General features: G+C 44.6%; 1 protein-coding gene across 2 annotated transcripts in view; it reads right to left on the reverse strand.

Annotated features, from left to right (window-relative positions):
* Nucleotides 1-43: 43 nt before the first annotated feature.
* Nucleotides 44-18,358, reverse strand: part of SPG11 (SPG11 vesicle trafficking associated, spatacsin) — an 85,176-nt gene continuing 66,861 nt past the window's right edge. For both annotated transcript variants that reach the window (XM_059372720.1, XM_059372719.1), the window contains 12 exons: nt 16,376-16,590; nt 15,178-15,928; nt 7,820-7,959; nt 6,739-6,937; nt 6,185-6,322; nt 5,161-5,294; nt 4,435-4,542; nt 2,796-2,964; nt 2,268-2,356; nt 1,946-2,101; nt 1,106-1,257; nt 44-668 (listed from right to left, as the gene is read on the reverse strand). In XM_059372720.1, the coding sequence (XP_059228703.1) occupies nt 488-668; nt 1,106-1,257; nt 1,946-2,101; nt 2,268-2,356; nt 2,796-2,964; nt 4,435-4,542; nt 5,161-5,294; nt 6,185-6,322; nt 6,739-6,937; nt 7,820-7,959; nt 15,178-15,928; nt 16,376-16,590 (2,432 nt within the window). In that variant the 3' untranslated portion in view covers nt 44-487. The remainder of the gene's footprint in view (nt 669-1,105; nt 1,258-1,945; nt 2,102-2,267; nt 2,357-2,795; nt 2,965-4,434; nt 4,543-5,160; nt 5,295-6,184; nt 6,323-6,738; nt 6,938-7,819; nt 7,960-15,177; nt 15,929-16,375; nt 16,591-18,358) is intronic.

An 18,358-nucleotide genomic window follows, 5' to 3' on the forward strand; every position in this document is an offset into this window, starting at 1 on the left:
AGACAAGGGCTAAGATTTCCTTGGCAGTAATAATGACATACAGTGAATTTAAAATCTATTTTATTATAGAGATCAGTTTCTAACAAATGAAAATGTATCATCTGTTCCTTAACTCTGTAAATAATATTAAATTCCTTTGAAACTGGAATCTGCAGGCACAGGTATTCTTTAATCAATACTGTATCTCTAAATAGAAGCCAGACTTCAGGAAGATGGAGCTTTTGATCTTAATACCAGTATCTATATAAGTGGTATAGATGAACAATCACTTTTAAATAATTTCCTTGTGAAGATTCTCTCATTCTTTACCCACTATTCACAAAGGACTGGTTATGGTCAGTCCTGGGGTTTTACAACTTGAAAACAAATATCCCCAATGCATTATCCTACTCTGATCACAAACATCTGTCAGTACCTCATCTCAGTACCAGAAAATAGGCGCCTAGGACATCTCCACAATAACCACCCTCCTGTCATCTGAATCCACCTAACCTGCTAGCATGTCCTTCAGACAGCAGCCAGTCTGAGGGTCCTTCAGCAGCACATTTACAATGTCAAAAAATTTGTGTTCGTATGCGAGCTTGTAATATAGGTAGACATCTTCACAGTATGTGAGTAACTTCTTCAGGTTTTTCACAGCTGTGTCAGCCAGTTGATGTTGTTTGTATCTAGACGAACATAACATATGGGTTACAATCCTGCATTTGGAGTGAGGCCTGTCACTGACACAGCTATTTAGAGAGGATCCTGGAATTTGAGAAATTATTTAAGACTAGTATTAGGGGGTACTAGATAAACACTGAAATTAAAAATGTTACTTTCATGCTCGCCTTATTTGGAGTAAGTGCGGTACTCCCAAGGGGGCCCCTGAGGTTTAGGGTTGTCGGTACCTCAGGCAGGCTGAGTAGCTATCCTCCCATTTTAAATACAGAGCACTGTGAGGACACCGTTATCCATCTGTCTGCATAACTTTGTTAAATGATCTCTTGCTTCTGGGGATTCTTGACATCTGCCATCTCAGGCAGAGGTATCTATAGGCATGTTCTATTTAGCCATAAAATTCTTACCTATGCCTTACTCAAAGCAGAGGCATTTTAATACTTACTTTTTGGAAATCTCTTCAAATATACTAGATCTTAATAGCCTTTGCTGCTTAAATTCTTCCAGGTAATTAAAATCTCCTTTAAGAATCACTCGTTGGTAGAGGATTTCTGCCCAATTGGGAACAAAGTCATAGGCCTCGGCCACAATAGAAGCCTTAAAAGGATAGAGGGGAAGATACTGTTAAGGCCCTATTTGATGTAAAACTGAAGGCAAGCTGTTCTAGAACACAGTACTGTGCATTCGCAGTGAGTGTGGGCATCACCAATTATGCTGATAGGGTCTATGTATTAGCCTTGGGGAAAAGTTTGATGTTCGACATTTCTCTGCCCTTAAACCCCGTCTTGTAGTGTTTTTAATCTTCACAATGCATTAATAAAAACTGCTGAGAAACAGTATTTTTCCCCCTAACGCAACTGTGTAAGGAACAGGGGAAGGGCTGATTTCCTGGTAACCATTTCTCATTCAAGGGCTAAATGCCAGCCTCCCAAAAGCCCTGACTCCTGCTACCCCAGGTACACCATTCTAGAAGCAGTAGGGCTGGGAGATGTTCAGCCTGCCAGCAGGTCTGCTCCAACCCCAGCTGTGTGAGCAGCAAGGCTGTCTCCCTGTCCCTGGCCTCGTAGAGCAGGAAAAAAGACCGCAGCGCCTCACCATCCTCCAACCTCTGCCCAAACAATGTACTAATTAACACTCCCATGGAATCAGACAGTTCAAGTTAAAAGCTTAGAACTGCCCTGGTTCTGTCACTAGCCTTGACGCCTCAGGCAAGTCACTCAACCTATGGGCCCCAGGAGAGGGACAGCAGGAGCGGATGCTGGCTAGGTTTCCCTTCCTTGCTTACCTGGTAGAACCGAGGTAGAGCCATGAGACAGTCCATCAGCCGGTGGCGGCCCAGGTTGATGAGCATCGTGTTCTGGCCCGTGTTCAGAAAGTGAATCTGCAGTGTTATCAACTTGGTGAGCCGGTGACAGTGCAGGGCCTGTCGCACACAGGAGTCCTGAGGAACAAAGGTAGAGTAGGCATAGATAGACGGTTGCCATCTCCCCTGCGATTCTTCCAGCAACTGAACTAACCCCTTCTGACCCCAGTAGACCCCTTTACTTGGAAAAGCCCAGGGACAAAATCGTATCCTAAGGCCGCACTGGAATAGGACCTGCTGTTACCTTGGCGTAACTCTCCGCCGCGTCCACCATCAGGGTCAGGGCTTTCAGCAGCAGCAGCTTCAGGTGCTGCCCATCCTTGAGGCTGTCCTCTGCAGTAGAGAAGGAAACCCACCAGGTGTGTGACTCCCAAGGCCGCTCCCATCCCAGTCAGTGATGTGGGCTGGACTGGAAACGTCCCCGCCCCCGCTCGCACTGGGAGGCAGGTACGACTTGCTCCGGTAAAGGCTACCGGGCTGAGGTGTACACACACTGGTAGGCCTCCTCCAGTTCTCAGAAGTATCAAGGAAGGCTTGCATGGCCTCAGCAGACACACTGCTTCCTGACTGATGACACCCCAGCTGCACAGACTGCAGATGGGGCTGATGCCTTCCACATCCCCTTCTGCCTCCCGCCTGCTCCACGAGTGGCTATGAGCAGCCACAGTGGAGAGTGGTTTCCTGGTCTCCTGCCCCTCCTCAGCCCTTAGAACCTGGGCTGGTGGGTGGCGGGCGGCACTGGCCCGGGAGCATTGCTATGACACATGCTCACCCCAGGGCTGGGACTCGATCAATTTCAGCTGGATGCAGGCAGCCGCCTCATGGTTCTCCCCAATCTCCCGACACATGCTGAAGCACAGAGCGATCATGTTGTGCTTCTCACTGTCCCCAGGGCGGCAACGTTTGATGTAGTCCAGAAGGGCCGTCTTCAGGGTGCCACTCTGCCCAGGAAAAAAACAGGGAGTACCGGGGTCAACCAGTGACTGCAAGGCAGGCATGACCAGCTGAGTCCCTTGGTTCAGAAAGTTCCTTAGAAACTCTCCCCAAAAGAAGATAACCGAAACTAAACACAAGCTGATGCTGCCCGGAGTATAAGAAAACAGGCGCATCCTCTCTGCTGGTGAGAATGTGAATGGTAAAACTGTTGGAAGGGAGGACCTAAAAGATGTGCACATGCACATTACTCCAGCATGCCACATCGAGGAATCGACCCCTTAAGGAATAAGCAGAAAGAAGTGCTGAGATGCACGTAACAAAGATATTTAATAGCAGACAATCAGAAATCATCCAGATGTCCAAAACCAGGGCTAGGAGAATACCATGTAGCCATTAAAACCAGTGTTGATTTGGAAGATACTCATGACATGCTTATTAAATGAGAAAAGCCAGCTCTTTCATATCTACACAGCATTAGTAAAGTTTTGCTGAAACTATCTAAATATGTATGTATCTGTGTTTGTGGTACCTGTGCAGAGAAAGGGCCTAAACCAAATTGTTAGCAGTGGCTGTCTCCAGATGGTTGATAGATAACAGAGGGCTTTTTTCTGTGGCGTGTTATTTTCCAAGTGTCTTTACACTGAATATGCATTACTTTTGTAATCAGAAAAAAAGTTACTAAAAGAATATTTACATTCAGAAATGAAAATACCTCAAAAACAATCCTGAAAACCCTCTGGGGTATCCTGAAAGTGTGCCTAGGTCCAGGACTCGCTCCTCTCCTGACAGTGGGACTGGGTTGTCCTGAAACTAGCCCAGTACTGGGGAGACTTTTTCTACTTCATCTCTTTAGTCCTTCTGGACTTGAGCCCACATTCCCGGAAGCCAAAAATGTGCCTCGGTTTTTAAGTCTTCAGAGGTACAGTAGGCTGAAGCAATGAATCAGCCAAATGAATGACTTGGAAACAGAAGCTCTGTGACACACCAGATGTCACAGAGCATGCTACCGACAGACAGCCTGAAGGCCTGGCATGTCCACCCTCGGCTTCCAAGCCTCCTCTGGGGTCATCACCACAAATCGCTCTGCAGCCTTCCAGGGCCAGGCCTCAGCATTCACTTCCTAAGGCTTTCTCATGGTTCCCCCCGAAACTCTCCACTTCTGAGCTGCTTAATCCACTTCCACTGACCTCACTGAAGTGGTTCTTGCCCCGCCAGAGCCGGCGTTCAGACAGGTGACCGAGGCTGAGGTGGCAGTGCGCAAACTCGTTTTGTCTGTTACTTAATGTCTGTCGGCATAATCGCTACCTGGCCTGAAGCTAAACTGAAGCTACAGGTTGCAGTGCGTGTCCTAGGGAGTTCATTCCCTCCCTCTAGATGGAGGGCTCCACCCTGGTTAGGATTATTCCTGACAAGTCTGAGACTCTTAAATGTCAATAGTATACACCATCCCGGAGCTCAAAGTACTGTACACCTACCGGATCCAACTTCTTCCTCATCAGTACTTCGAAGTAGTGCTTTTTATGCAGCAGGTCAAATATGTAGGTCATCTCGTTGTACCTTCCGATGCCAGTGAGGAGGCGCACCTGGGAAGGGCAAGGGCCGCCTGTGTCAGCAGCAGCTGGAACTCTCTCAACCAGCCCACTATTCCCCTCCAGTGTGGCTGCTTCCAGATGCCAAGCTCCAGGGGAGCAGAAGGGCTCATGCCAGGCCGCTGTTCTTCACTCCCTCCTCCCTTCCTGTGGACCCAACAGGGCCCCCTCTGGAGGATTCAGAAAGGCCGGTCACTGGGACACAAGGGGCCACTGCCGCCTTTGCTTTGTGTACATGTGACTGTAAGAGCTGACATGCCACCAGGGGCATGAGTCCTCAGCTCACTTCAGACAGAATGCAAATCTTGTTTTGGGGTGAAATACAGCTGACTCAGCCCTCTAGAAAAACTAACTGCCCTGGCAAGGGGGTGGGCCAGCCCTGGAACATGGCAGGGATCCTTCTGAGGGCTGCTCCTCTGGAACAGTCTCTGACTGTGACAGCAGTCCTAACCTGGAGCAGAGGGCTGAGCCGCCCAGCCAGCCCCCAGTGCGGGAGTCATATCCAGATGGGCACCTGCCCTAAGACCTCACCAGCTCTGGACTGGCTGCCAGCCTATCCATTCTCTCAAAACTTTCCTCAGAAAGGAGGGCAGGGGGTCAGGGGCTTCATACCATCAGCCCGTACTCCTCACTGGGGGCCAAGTGTTTGTCTGTGAGCAGCCGGGCAGCTTGCAGGACCCGGATGATGCCCTCCATGTGGCACGTGAGCGTGAAGCAGTGATGGGCCAGGATCAGCAGCTCCGCAGCTGGGGACATGAGGCGGTGGTTAAGACAAGGCTATGAACCTGGGCAGGAGGGGGAAGGAGCCTATATGGACAGCCCATTGGGAGCAGGCCCCCCACTGGTCCTCTGAGATCCTTGACCTCACCAGCTTTGGAGTAAAATTTGACTATATAAAACTTTAAAAATGGATATACCCTGGAATCAGGAATTAATCTTAGGGAAATAATCATGGATGGGCATATATACTTGCCCAAAAGGATGTCTGTCCCAGTGTCTGAAACAGCAGAAAACTGGAAGCCAACTAAAGGTCCGGAATTAGGGTATAAAAATTTTTAATTCTATGAGAAATACCATGTAACCAGTAAGAAAGATATATAGAAGAATACTATCATGGAAAGCATGTTCATAAGGTAATTATAAACAGTCTACACATGCCATTTTTGAAAAACAGAAGCCTATAGACTCGCACAGAAGATCAGAGGGACACATACTACTGACTCCCTAGAACGAACTACAGACTTGTGGAAAGCCAGCAGGCTTCGAGGTCACCGTCTGGGTCCCTCTGCCACGTAACAGCTACAAGTTCCTCAATCTCTCTAAGCTTCAGTTTCCTTCTAAAATGGGGATGGTGATCTCTGCTGTGTGGGGTGATGGAAGAGGAAGAGGAAGCTAACTGCCAAATGTTACCAGGTTGCCCTCTTGTGCACTTTCACAGTTGGGGCTGCTTTTCCATGTATGTTTTTCTACATTTTCTTCAGTGAACTGCTGGCTCTCCACTAAGAACTTACACACCCCAGTGGGGATCCAGAGCAGGAACAAGGATCCAAACAGTGTTTTGGAAAGGCTAACGCCAGAAGACTTCTTGGAGACCTCCCTGGGCCTCCAACATAGAAGAAAACAGCCAAGAACTTACTGCAAGACAGTTCCCCGTGGGGAACAGAGGAAATCTTGTCCAACAGCTTCATGCCTATCAACGTGCGATCTTGACACAGAGTGGTCAGCTGAAGAAATGTCTGGCTTTCCTCTGCTGGAGCGAACATCTGCTTCTGTCCTGTACGTAGAGAAAGACGGGGAAAAACATGCGGCTTTAACCTTGCAAGCTGAGAGCAAGGTCAGAGTCCCTGGCTAAGAGGCCCACTCTGTCCAGGCCTGGGCACTGGAAGGGGACATCAAAGGAGCCCCCAGGACAGCTCCCTGCTCTGCTGAGTCACATTCCTTGGCCTGGTGTCCCCTCAAAGGTCAGCAGTAGCTCACCAGCTCAGAGAAGGGCAAGGCTGCTCTAAGGGTTAATCCTAAAACAATCCACGAAAAGCAACAACATAAATGCCACGTGTTCTCCCGGCAAGTGCAACCTGGCAACGTCAGAGGGCAGTGTGTGGGAGGCGTAAGGGCGGAGCACCCACGTCCTTACTGCTGGGACTTGAGAATGTGCTCTCAGGGGCTGGGGAGGCCTGTCTGGTGGGGTACCTGTTCCCTCTGACGGGGTCAGTAGCTCTCGGGTCACCTCTTCAGCCACAAGTTCAGCCACGGTATCTGGCTCGAGGCCCTGGGTGCTGATGAAAGCCTGGGCGCGCCTGCATCGGTCCGGCTGCCGAGAGGCCAAGATAGCCCGGAGCATGGTCTCACCATCCTGAGTGGCCACGTCTGTGTAGGAACAGCCCAACTCCTGAGAGGAAGGCAAAGTTGGTCAAAGCTCCTGTTAGGAGCCAGGAAAAAGCTAGCAAAAGACAGCCCTTTCTGAAACCCCACATGGGCTAACTCTATGGTTTGCTGAGCTTAGAGATCTTGCACCCCAAGCAGAAACCTCAGAAGCAGCCAACACCATTTTCTAGCCCTTTCTTTGACTTCACCAATGAGCTGGAGCCAAGTCTTGAAGGCTTGTCTTCAGAAGCCATCAGGTGACTTACATCTTGTTGAACACTGAGCTTTCTAAATGTTATGACATGCAAGAAAGTTGGATAAAAAGGCAAGAGGCCACCTTCTACTCTTCCCACAGCAGTAGCAAAACCCTCCGTCTCCAGAGAAGCCCTTCCAAAGAAGGGCTTTAGTGCTTGGCATTGTGTCCCTTGTGCTCTTCTACTTCTGAGAGTGTATTGTTTTTGCCCCTTAATCAGTACAAAGTCACAGACAATTCTCAGCTGCTTGGGTTCCTGTTTTTATAGTCCTCACATTCCATTTTGTTGTATTTTTCCAACTCATTTCGGCTTCTCCCCTGTGGAAATCCCCCAACAATCCTGAAACCAACCAAGATAGCACGGCCAGAAGGGACCTTTAGGGTTAGGTCATGTACAGATGGAGAACCAGGAGCCCAGAGGTGTGGAATGCCTTGCCCTCGCTCTGGCTGGATGGGCCACAGCCAGGACTCAAAAGGCCCGGCTGGCCTGGCATCTGCCCCGTATTCCCAGGGATGCGTTTACAGGGGCCAACATCCCCATGAGTCATCTGCTCCCTTATCATGATTATCATGTGAAAGGCCAAGTTGGCAGCATCCAAAATCTACCTCCAACTTCCTGCTCCCCTCCTCCCGCCCCACCACCGGAGCACGTACCTTGGCAAGTTCATACAGACAGAGGACCTGCCGGCAGTAGTTCTTCCCATGGAGGCATTTGCTTGTCAGAGTTTCCAGATTTGTCACCACTTCATCACTGGGGGGCAGCATCACAAACGACTGACTATCCAAACTCGAAGCTGGAAGCAGATACAGGTCTGAGAAGGGGCTTAAAGCTGCCAAGTGGAGGTCTCCTCCTAACGCCCATGATACCACCTCTCCGCTCACAGCTTCTTTCATTGCATCCCTGTGACCCTCCCTGGGTCTGGGACCACTTCTGACTGGGCCCATATCCCACTTGAGCTTATTTCATCGCCATCTTTGAGGGGATCCCAGCCTGGGAGCCTCACAGTCTACTAGACTCCAAGCCACCTAATGAAAACACTAGATCATCACCAAAGATGTCTGCTAAACTCTCTTCCACACACCCTCCCCCTTTTCTCTAATATCACATAAGTCACCAGGTCTAGCTGACTGTGTCTCCAAAACATGTCCCCAGTCACAGGCTCCCTTACGGTCTTCATGACCCTGAGTGTGAGAGGCTGCTACCGGGTCCTGCTGCCGGCTGCGCCTCCCCACATCAATCTCCCACAGATCCAGGAGAGTCTTTCCAAAATGCCCATCACAAAAACCAAGGCTCATCTGGATAGAAGCCTGAAAGGCATGATAAAAAAACTAAAATCCATTCCAGATTTTTGAAAAGAAACAAAAAGAGCTTTTAGCTGAAAATAGAAGAAAATGGTCTGAATTTGAGAAAGTGTTCCTATTAGGGGAAAAAGTATTAAAGAGTATTTAGGTCACACTGTTCCTTGTAACAAAAACACAATTGAAAAATTTAAGTATCGGGCGCCTGGGTGGCTCAGTGGGTTAAGCCGCTGCCTTCGGCTCAGGTCATGATCTCAGGGTCCTGGGATCGAGACCCCGCATCGGGCTCTCTGCTCAGCAGGGAGCCTGCTTCCCTTCCTCTCTCTCTGCCTGCCTTTCTGCCTACTTGTGATCTCTCTGTCAAATAAATAAATAAAATCTTAAAAAAAAAATTTAAGTATGTACCAATAAAGTACTGTTAAATAATAAAAGTTTAAGTAAAATTATAATTTAAGTGTATATCAATATACAGCATTAAATAGTATATCCATACAGAATACTCTGCAGCCATTAAAAAGAATGAGGTCAATACATGTACACTGACAGGAAAAAAATGTAGAACTTAAGTTTCTTAAGTTAAACTTAAGTTAATGATATAACTTAAGTTTTGTAAAAAAAAAATAAATGGGGTGTATGTGTGCACATAACATGTGTAAACCCACACAGAGAAAACAACACATCCCAAGTGAGTAAAAGACATTATTCTGGGGAACTTGGTGGGGGTGGTAGATGGCTACTGGGAGAATGATTTTCACTTTGTACTTTATGCACTTCCTTACTGTGATCTGTGACACTAAGCATGGAATACTTTTGCATTTAAGATATTACACATTTTAAAATATGCTTTAAAGACCAAAAAGTAAGTAAGTAACAACTAAGACCAGGTAATTCCCTGCTTAAAGTCCTTCACTGGGGTTCCAGATGGAGGGCCAGTAGAGGCAGTTCACCGCACCCGGTCTCACCAACCGAACTCAGTGTAAATTCCAGCACACAGCAGGATGCATGAAATGACGCAAATGATCATCTTTTCCCCTCTAGTAACCTCTAGCCTGAATGCAATGCTGCCTGAAACCCAAAACTAAGCGCTAACTCTGGCAGAGAGAGAGCACGCACTCCACAATCACAGTCAGGGAACAGGAGAGGGAGCTCCTACGGGCTTTCTCCTCTCCGCTCCCCAGCAGCCCCGGGGCTATGGTGGGAGGGGCTGCAGCAGCAGCTGCTAAGATCCCAAACTCAGAGCCTAATCTTATTTTTAGATTCGGCTGCTCTGGGCCCCAGACGATGCAGTGAACCCGTGTTTCCTTTCGCATTATCCTCCTGTCTGCTGGCCCAGGATACAAGTGTGGTCAGGGGCGTGCTAACAGAACGAGGGAGCTAGAACTCCAGCTTTGGGCCATAAGATGACAAAGGGAAGCCTCCGGGAGCAAGGAAATACCTGGGAGAGAGATTCAGAAAGCCACACAATAAAGCTGTTTATCAATTCCAGGGCTCACACCTGGGCTTTGCATCTGGAGATCTGCTCCCTGTCAGTGTAGCAAGACCCTGAGAGCTGAATTCACAGACCACCACCCAGGCTGAGGACTGACCCCAGGATGCCGCATATACACGCCACAGATCTGAACAGCACCACAAAGAGGCTGGAAGCCCAACTGATAGTAGAACCACAGGCAAAAGAAAGTGGGTTGGAACTTGCAGCCCAAACCTAACCAGGTCAACTATCTGCTGAAAAATTTTTGAAAGATTAAAAATTTTAAAAATCACCATTCCCCGTAAGATTTAAACAAGCACCCAGAATCTCATAACATACTTTCCAAAATTACTCAACATACAAAAATCCTGCAGTAAAACCTCAATTCATAGGAGAAAAGACAATCAACAGATGACACCTAGTACTAAAATGACATAGATGGGAATGCCTGGGTGGCTGTCATTGGGCCTCTGCCTTCAGATGGGTCATGATTGGGCTTCCCGCTCAGCAGGAAGCCTGCTTCTCACTCACCCACTCCCCCTGCCTGTGTTTCTTTCTTACTGTCTCTCTCCCTATCAAGTAAATAAATAAAACCTTAAAAAATAAATAAAATGACATAAACGTTGAAGTTACCTGATAGTTTAAAGCAGCTATTATACAAAGTGTTACAACAATTATAAATGTTCTTGAGACAGACTGAAAAACAAAAAGTCTCAAAGAAACAGAAGGTATAAAGAAGAAAATGGAAATTTTGGAAGTGAAAAATAACTGAAATTTTAAAATCACAGAAATAAACTCAACGGCAGCATGCAAATACCAGAGGAAAGAGTTACTGAAACTGAAGATGGACAAACAGAAATTATCCAATCTGGGGGAAAAAAAATTCCAATCTCAACAAGAAAGAGAAAAAAAAATTGGAAAAAAAAAAAAACCCAGAGTAAAGTCTAAAGGACTTGTAAGACAGCAGAAATAAGAGTTCTGTGATTTGCATCACTGACGTCCCAGAAGGGAAAGACTATGAGTACAGTGCTGAAAAAGTCTTTGAAAACATAATGTCTGAAAACTACTTAAATTTGATGAAACATATAAACGCAATCATTCAAGAATGTTCAGTGAACCCCAAACAGGATAAACTCAAAGAAATACATACCCCTCATGTAAAATCAAACTGCTGAAGATTAAACATAGAAAAAAATCTTGAAAGCAACCAGAGAAAAATGCATTATCTATAGGGGGATAATTCAAATGACTGCAGATTATTCATCAGATACCATGGAGATCAAAAGTTGTACAACATTTTTAAGCACTGAAAAAAAATTATGAATTTTCTATATCCAGCAAAAGTCATCCTCCAGGAATGAAGGTGAAATAGACATTCTCAGATGAAGCTAAACAATGAAGAAAAACTAAGAGAATGTGTTACCAGCAGACAACTAGAATCACTAAAGGAATCACTAAAGGAGAATCACTAAAGGAAGTCCTTCAGACAGAGGGAAGAGAAACTAGAAGGAAACTTGGAACAACAGGAATGAAGGAAAAGCAAAATAAATTGTAAATTTCTGAGTAAATATAATTATTCTCCTCTTGAGTTTTTAAAAATATGTTTTTAGGTTGAAAGTAAAAATTCTAGCACTGTTTTATGGGGATTTCAATGTTATGTAGATGTAATATAATAAGACAAGTAGGGGCGCCTGGGTGGCTCAGTTGGCTAAGCGATGGGGACTCTAAGTTTCAGCTCAGGTCATGATCTCAGGGTCCCTCTCAGATTCTCCTAGCTTGGCTCAGACTCTGCTTGAGATTCTCTGCCCCCCCCCCCCCCCCCCCCCCCCCCCCCATAGCTTGTACACAGGTGCATGTGCTCTCAAAATAAAAAGAAAAGAAAAGTAAGACATAAAGGTAAAGAAGTGACTTTATAGGTGGTAAGGTTTCTACATTCCAGCTGAGGTAGTAAAATACTGATTTTAAGTACACTGTAAAAAATGTTTAATGTAATCCACAAACCAACCAACGAAAAACCTATGCAAAGCTACATAGTCAAAATTAGAATAAATTAAAATGGAAGACTAAAAAATGTTCAAATAACCCAAAGGCAGGAAAAAATGTTTCTTCAAAAACCACAAGCTCTTCAAAGGTGAAAAAGATAACCTAATTAATTGTATAACTAAGAAAGAAATTAAATTTGTAGTTTAAAGTCTTCCAAAGTGGGGCACATGGGTGGCTCAGTGGGTTAGACTCTGCCTTTGGCTCAGGTCATGATCCCAGGGTCCTGGGATTGAGTCCCGCATCGGGCTCTCTGCTCAGCAGGGAGCCTGCTTTCCTTCCTCTCTCTCTGTCTGCCTCTCTGTCTACCTGTGATCTCTGTCAAATAAATAGATAAAATCTTAAAAAAAATTATTTATAAGAAATAAAAAAAGTCTTCCAAACCATAAATCTCCAGGTTCAGATGGTTTTACTAGTAAATTCTACTGACTACCTGAAGAGGAACTAACACCAATTCCATTACAATGTCTTCCAAAGGGAGAAAAAACAAAACAGAAGAGGAAGGTGTGCTTTCCAACTCATGAAACCAGCATTACCCAGATACATAAACCAGACAAAGCGTACCCCCCAAAATAGTACAGGTCAATATTCCTCATGAATATAAATGTAAACATTTTCAAAGTAGAAAAGTGATTATAATAATGTATCTAAAAGTTGTAATGCACTATGACTAAGTGGGATTTATCTTGGGAAGGAAAAGCTCGTTTAATATTTTAAGATTAATGTAATCTACCTAATGTAATCAATAGTCTAAAGAAAAAAACCTGATATAATCATATCAATAGATGCAGAAAAAAAATGACAAAATTCAATATTGATTCATGATAAAAAGACTCTCACAAACTAGTGATAGAAGGGAACTTCCTCAACATGACAAAGAGTATCTTCAAAAAACCTATAGCTGGGGCTCCTGGGTGGCTCAGTGGGTTGGGGCCTCTGACTTCGGCTTGGGTCATGATCCCAGGGTTCTGGGATCGAGCCCCGTGTCGGGCTTTCTGCTTGGCAGGGAGCCTGCTTCCCCTTCTCCTCTCTCTCTCTGCCTGCGTCTCCACCTAGTTGTGATTTCTGTCAAATAAATAAATAAAATCTTTAAAAAAAACCACAAAATCTATAGCTAATATCATACTTAACTATGAAAGACTGAATGCTTTCAAAGACAGTCTCTTTAACAAATGGTGCTGGGAAAACTGGACAGCTACATGGGTAAGAATGAAACTGGATCCTTTCTTACACCACACACACACACACACAAAATTCACAATGGATTAGAGATCTAAATGTGAGATCTGAAACCATAAAATTCTTAGAAGAAAACATAGGCAGCAATCTCTCTGATAGCTGTAGGAATATTTTTCTACATGTCTCCTCAGGCAAGCGAGAAAAAGCAAAATTAAATTAATTTTAATTTTGCTTTTTCTCGCTTTAGTGTATTGAGAATACACTAAAATAAGAAGCTTTTATGCAGCAAATGAAACCATCAACAAAACAAAATACAGACTACTGAATGGGACAAGATATTTGGAAATACGTAGCTGATAAGGGGTTAATACATACAGAACTTCTATAACTCCACACCAAAAACCCCACAAATAATCCAACTAAAAAATTACAAGACATGAATAGACGTTTTTCCAAAGACATAGTTGGCCAAAAGACACATGAAAAGATGCTCAACATACCTCATCATTGGGGAAATGCAAATCAAAATCACAATGAGATATCACTTTATATCTGTCAGAATGGCGAAAATAAAAAAACAACAACAACACAAGAAATAACAAGTGTTGGTGAGGAAAAGGAATCCTTGTGCATTCCTGGTGGGAATCCCAGCTGGTGTAGCCACTGTGGAAGACAGTATGGAGGTTTCTCAAAAAATTAAAAATAGGGGCGCCTGGGTGGCTCAGTGGTTTAAGCCGCTGCCTTCGGCTCAGGTCATGATCTCAGGGTCCTGGGATCGAGTCCGGCATCGGGCTCTCTGCTCAGTGGGGAGCCTGCTTCCCTCTGTCTCTCTCTGTCTGCCTCTCCATCTACTTGTGATTTCTCTCTGTCAAATAAATAAATAAAATCTTAAAAAAAAAAATTAAAAATAGATCTACCCTATGATCCAGTAATTCCTCTACTGGGTATTTACCCAAAGAACACAAAAGCATTAATTCAAAAAGATATATGCACCCCTATGTTTGCTGCAGCATTATTTATAACCATCAGGATATGGAACCAACCCAAGTGTCTATTCACAGATGAATAGATAAAGAAGATGTGGTGCATGTATGTGTGTACACACACACACACACACACACACACACACACAGAAATACTACTCAGCCATAAGAAAGAATGAAATCTTGCCATTTGCAACAATATGGATGGATTTAGAGGGTATAGTGCTAAGACATTCAGAAAAAGAAATACCATATAATTTCACTGATACATGGGATTCAAGAAACAAATGAACAAAGAACAAACGAGACAAAAAATACTCTTAACTATACAGAACAAACTGATGACTACCAGAGGAGAGGTGGGTGCAGGGATGGATGAAACTGGTGAAGGCCATTAAGATTCATTCCACTTATCCTGATGAGCAATGAGTAATGTTTAAACATGTTGAATCACACTGTACACCTGAAACTATACTGTTTGTTAATCATACTTGAATTTAAAAAAAAGGCTGAATGCTCTCTACCTAAAATCTGTAACAAGGCAAGTATATTTGTCTTACCATTTCTATCCAACGTCATACCAGAAGCCTAGCCAGGGCAATAAAGGGAGACAAAGAAATAATATGCATTCGGATTGGAAAAGAAGATATAAAACCATCTCTATTAGATAGTATTGTCTCCAGAAAATACTAAGGAATCTATAAGAAAACCCCTAGGATAAGCAAGTTTAGCAAGGTCATAGGATGTAAGAGTAACACAAAAATCAGTATATTTCTATATACCATCAATGTACAATTAGAAACACGACTAATGGTAAAGAATAAATTTCAATGAACTAGCTACAAGTCAAGTAGATTCCCTCCAACTTGGATATACAGCTAGTTAAAAAACTTAAGTTTCTATTTCACTGACAAGTTAACTACCTAGTTTATGGATTACCCTTGGCTTGTTCAACCAGTCTGCCAAAAGGAACCGCTTCCTTCCGGGAAAGAGGGCCCACAGCTCTGTTCGGGACTCAGGGCTGTTTGCTCTCCTTCACTTACTGCTTTGGACTCTTCTTAGTGGAGTGCCAGGTTCTTCTTCCTCAAGCCGCTGGGTGCTTTGGAGGATAGCACGGATCTCTGGGTGCAGGCCATCCACACTAGCTTCCCCGGCAGCCAGTGCTCTGCAGTGCAACACCAAGGTGACATCTTGATTGTAGAAATGAAAATACCGACACACTCTACTTGCTTCATGGACACAGCCATCATCCAATAGGCGCCCAATCAGAGAGTTAAGGGACTCCTGCTCCTTCCAATCCAGTCTGCTCTCACAAGTCTCTTTGGGTGGAAGGCCATTAAGTTCTAAATATTTTGCTGTGTTCAGAGCAGCCAACATGGAGAGGGAAAACTTGTGGGCTACACTATCAAAGGATGGCTCCCCACTAGTTGAGATGTGCTGAGGAAACCTGGGCTCTGCGTCCTCCTGTTTCTCTCTGAGGGCATGCTGGGAAATGCGGCAGTGCCAGATCTGCTTCTCCAGCTCCTCCAGCTCCTCCTCAGGCCCTGGGGCCTCCTGAGCAAGCCAGTGAGCCGCCAGTGTGAGCAGCAGACGGCGCTCCTCCAGGCCAGGCGGTCCCCCCTCCCCTGGGGCCTCAGGGGACTCCTGGGCCTGAGCTGAGAAAAAGGAAGCAGCTGCTCTGCTTGAAATGGCATTTTTCTTAAAATTCTCATGACACTTTGTCCAGAAGTCAATTCTTGCTTGTTTCAGGGCCCACTGGTCGGTGTGTTGTAAGGTCTGCATTTCCTGTGTTATCTGTGAAATTTTACAAAGCACTTATTAGCCCCTCCTGGATAAAGAAGTATCAGAAATGCTAATGCTCCCTCAGTAGGCTGTACTAGTCAAAGCCAAATCAAGTCCAAGAACATAAGACTCGGCTACAGATGATCCTGGATATTTTATCTGGAAAGTTAAACTATGAAAAGCAATTCTACATTTATCTAATTGAAGGAGGTTCAAGACGAAGCCATCCCATATTTAATTCTATTCAAAGCATAAGAGTTGTAGCACATCCTGTAAGCTAACCTTGGTTTCAAGCACACATTCTACACTAATGGGCATCCCAGGGCTCATCCATTTCTGAAAGTCATGTGTGTATCCAAAGTAAAAAAGCCTCTCCTATATATCACTTATCTCATCTGATTCTGCTTAATGCTAGATCAAAAAGCTAAGATTTCAAATAACTTAAAAGACTAATGATACCTCTTCAATAACCAAGTTGTCCACAGGTAGTTCTGCTAATTCTGCTACTCTTCTGGCCAAAGCAAACCGTCCCTCTGTCTCCAATTTTTCCAAAATAGATTTACATTCGTGCTGGAAATTCTCAAGGCTGTAGCTGCTAATAATTACATGATTAATGGCTATGGATGTGTCCTTTAAAATTTGGCTAAGGACAAAGAGCTTCTTCACATCTGGACCTGTGCCAAAGAGAAGAGGGTATAAAACATTTTATCAGTAAAATGCTGCTATCAGAGTGAAAGCATGTATGTTTAGCACAATAATGTGAGTAAAAGAAAACACAAAAAACGATTTTTATACTCTGGCTGGCTAGCAGATGAAGCCATAAGCCATCTCCTATATAGTAAGAACTTGCAAGATTCACGTAGGGACTCCATCCACACAGCTGCCTTTATACTCAGGGTGGGGAGTCGTAGTCCTGTTATGTAGTAGCGAAGATCTGGTCATTCATTCAGGCCAACCCACCACTTTCTGAATTTTTCTCCAACGTTGAACACATTTATTTTTATGATCGTTTACTTGCTCATTCAGTGCAGACATCCTGTGAATTAAGACACAGAACCGGGGCACCTGGGTAGCTCAGATGGTTAAGCATCTGCTTTCAGCTCAGGTCAGGATCCCAGGGTCTTGGGATCGAGGCCAACATTGGGCTCCCTGCTCAGTGGGGAGCCTGCTTCCTCCTTTCTCTGTGCCCCTCTCCCTGCTATGCTCTCTTCGCTCTGTCAAATAAATAAATAAAATCTTAAAAAAAAAAAAAAAAGAAAAAAAAGACACAGAACTGGTAGGACAGCTGACACTGCAGCTGGCCAACAGCCAAGTCTCCTCATATTCTGAATGGAGCATCACTTGCTCCTTTGGACAACTACTTAACCAGGGAGACCCAGCTGAGTTGGTGGTGTTCTTTTTTTTAAAAAAAAATATTTATTTACTTATTTATTTAGATTTTTAAATTTATTTTTAATTTATTTTTATTTTTTAATTTATTTTTAGATTTTTTAATTTTTTTTTTTTTTTAGATTTTGTTTTTTATTTGACAGAGAGAGACACAGTGACAGAGGGAACACAAGCAGGGGGAGTGGCAGGCAGAGGGAGAAGCAGACTCTCCGAGGAGCAGGGAGCCCGATTCAGAGCTCAATCCCAGGACCCCAGGATCATGACCTGAGCCAATGGCAGATGGTTAATGACTGAGCCACCCAGGCACCCCTAAAGATTTATCTATTAATTGAAGAGCAAGAGCATGGAGCAAGGTGGAGGGGTAGAAAGAGTCTTAAGCAGAGTCCATGCTGAGCACAGAGCCTGATTTGGGGCTCAATGCCATGATCCTGAGATCACGACCTGAGCCAAAACCAAGGACTGGCATGAAAACATTCTGTAGGAGCCTATTCCCAGCGGTACCTGCTGGGCTGTGGTCTGATTTAGGCAGTTCTGGGGACAGGGAGATACCCTGCACAATACCCACCAGTAATGAGATGCTGGGTTTCTTTGTTGACAGCATATAAAACCTAGGTTTTTAGAGAAACAATTTCTTTTCTCTAAGCACATGTATGTTATACATACACAGAACACAAATGTGCTATAAAAACAAAACAATTATATGAATAAAAGCAGTATAACAGTTCACAACATAGACAATCCTTGTACTTTTTCAAGGATACAGTGACTCCGGCAAGAAAAGAGGATGTTCACTTCTGAAAAAAATTAAAATTACTACAGATCACTGAAAACATCTGTATGTTAAAAGGACCAACTATTTGGTCTACAGAGTCATGGACAAGTCCCCTCCTATTGACACTGCATTTTGGAAACACCCCTACTTGTGTCCAGTCCTCAGCCCTGACAGCCCACACCACAGGGACTCAGTCCGGCATTGTCACTCTTCTGTGCAGATATGAGCTCTGCAGGTGACTACCTGTGAGTTTAAATGTGATAAAATAACCCCAGTCATGA

The sequence above is a fragment of the Mustela nigripes genome, chromosome 13 (genome assembly GCF_022355385.1).
Source record: "Mustela nigripes isolate SB6536 chromosome 13, MUSNIG.SB6536, whole genome shotgun sequence".
Classification (NCBI taxonomy): domain Eukaryota; kingdom Metazoa; phylum Chordata; class Mammalia; order Carnivora; family Mustelidae; genus Mustela; species Mustela nigripes.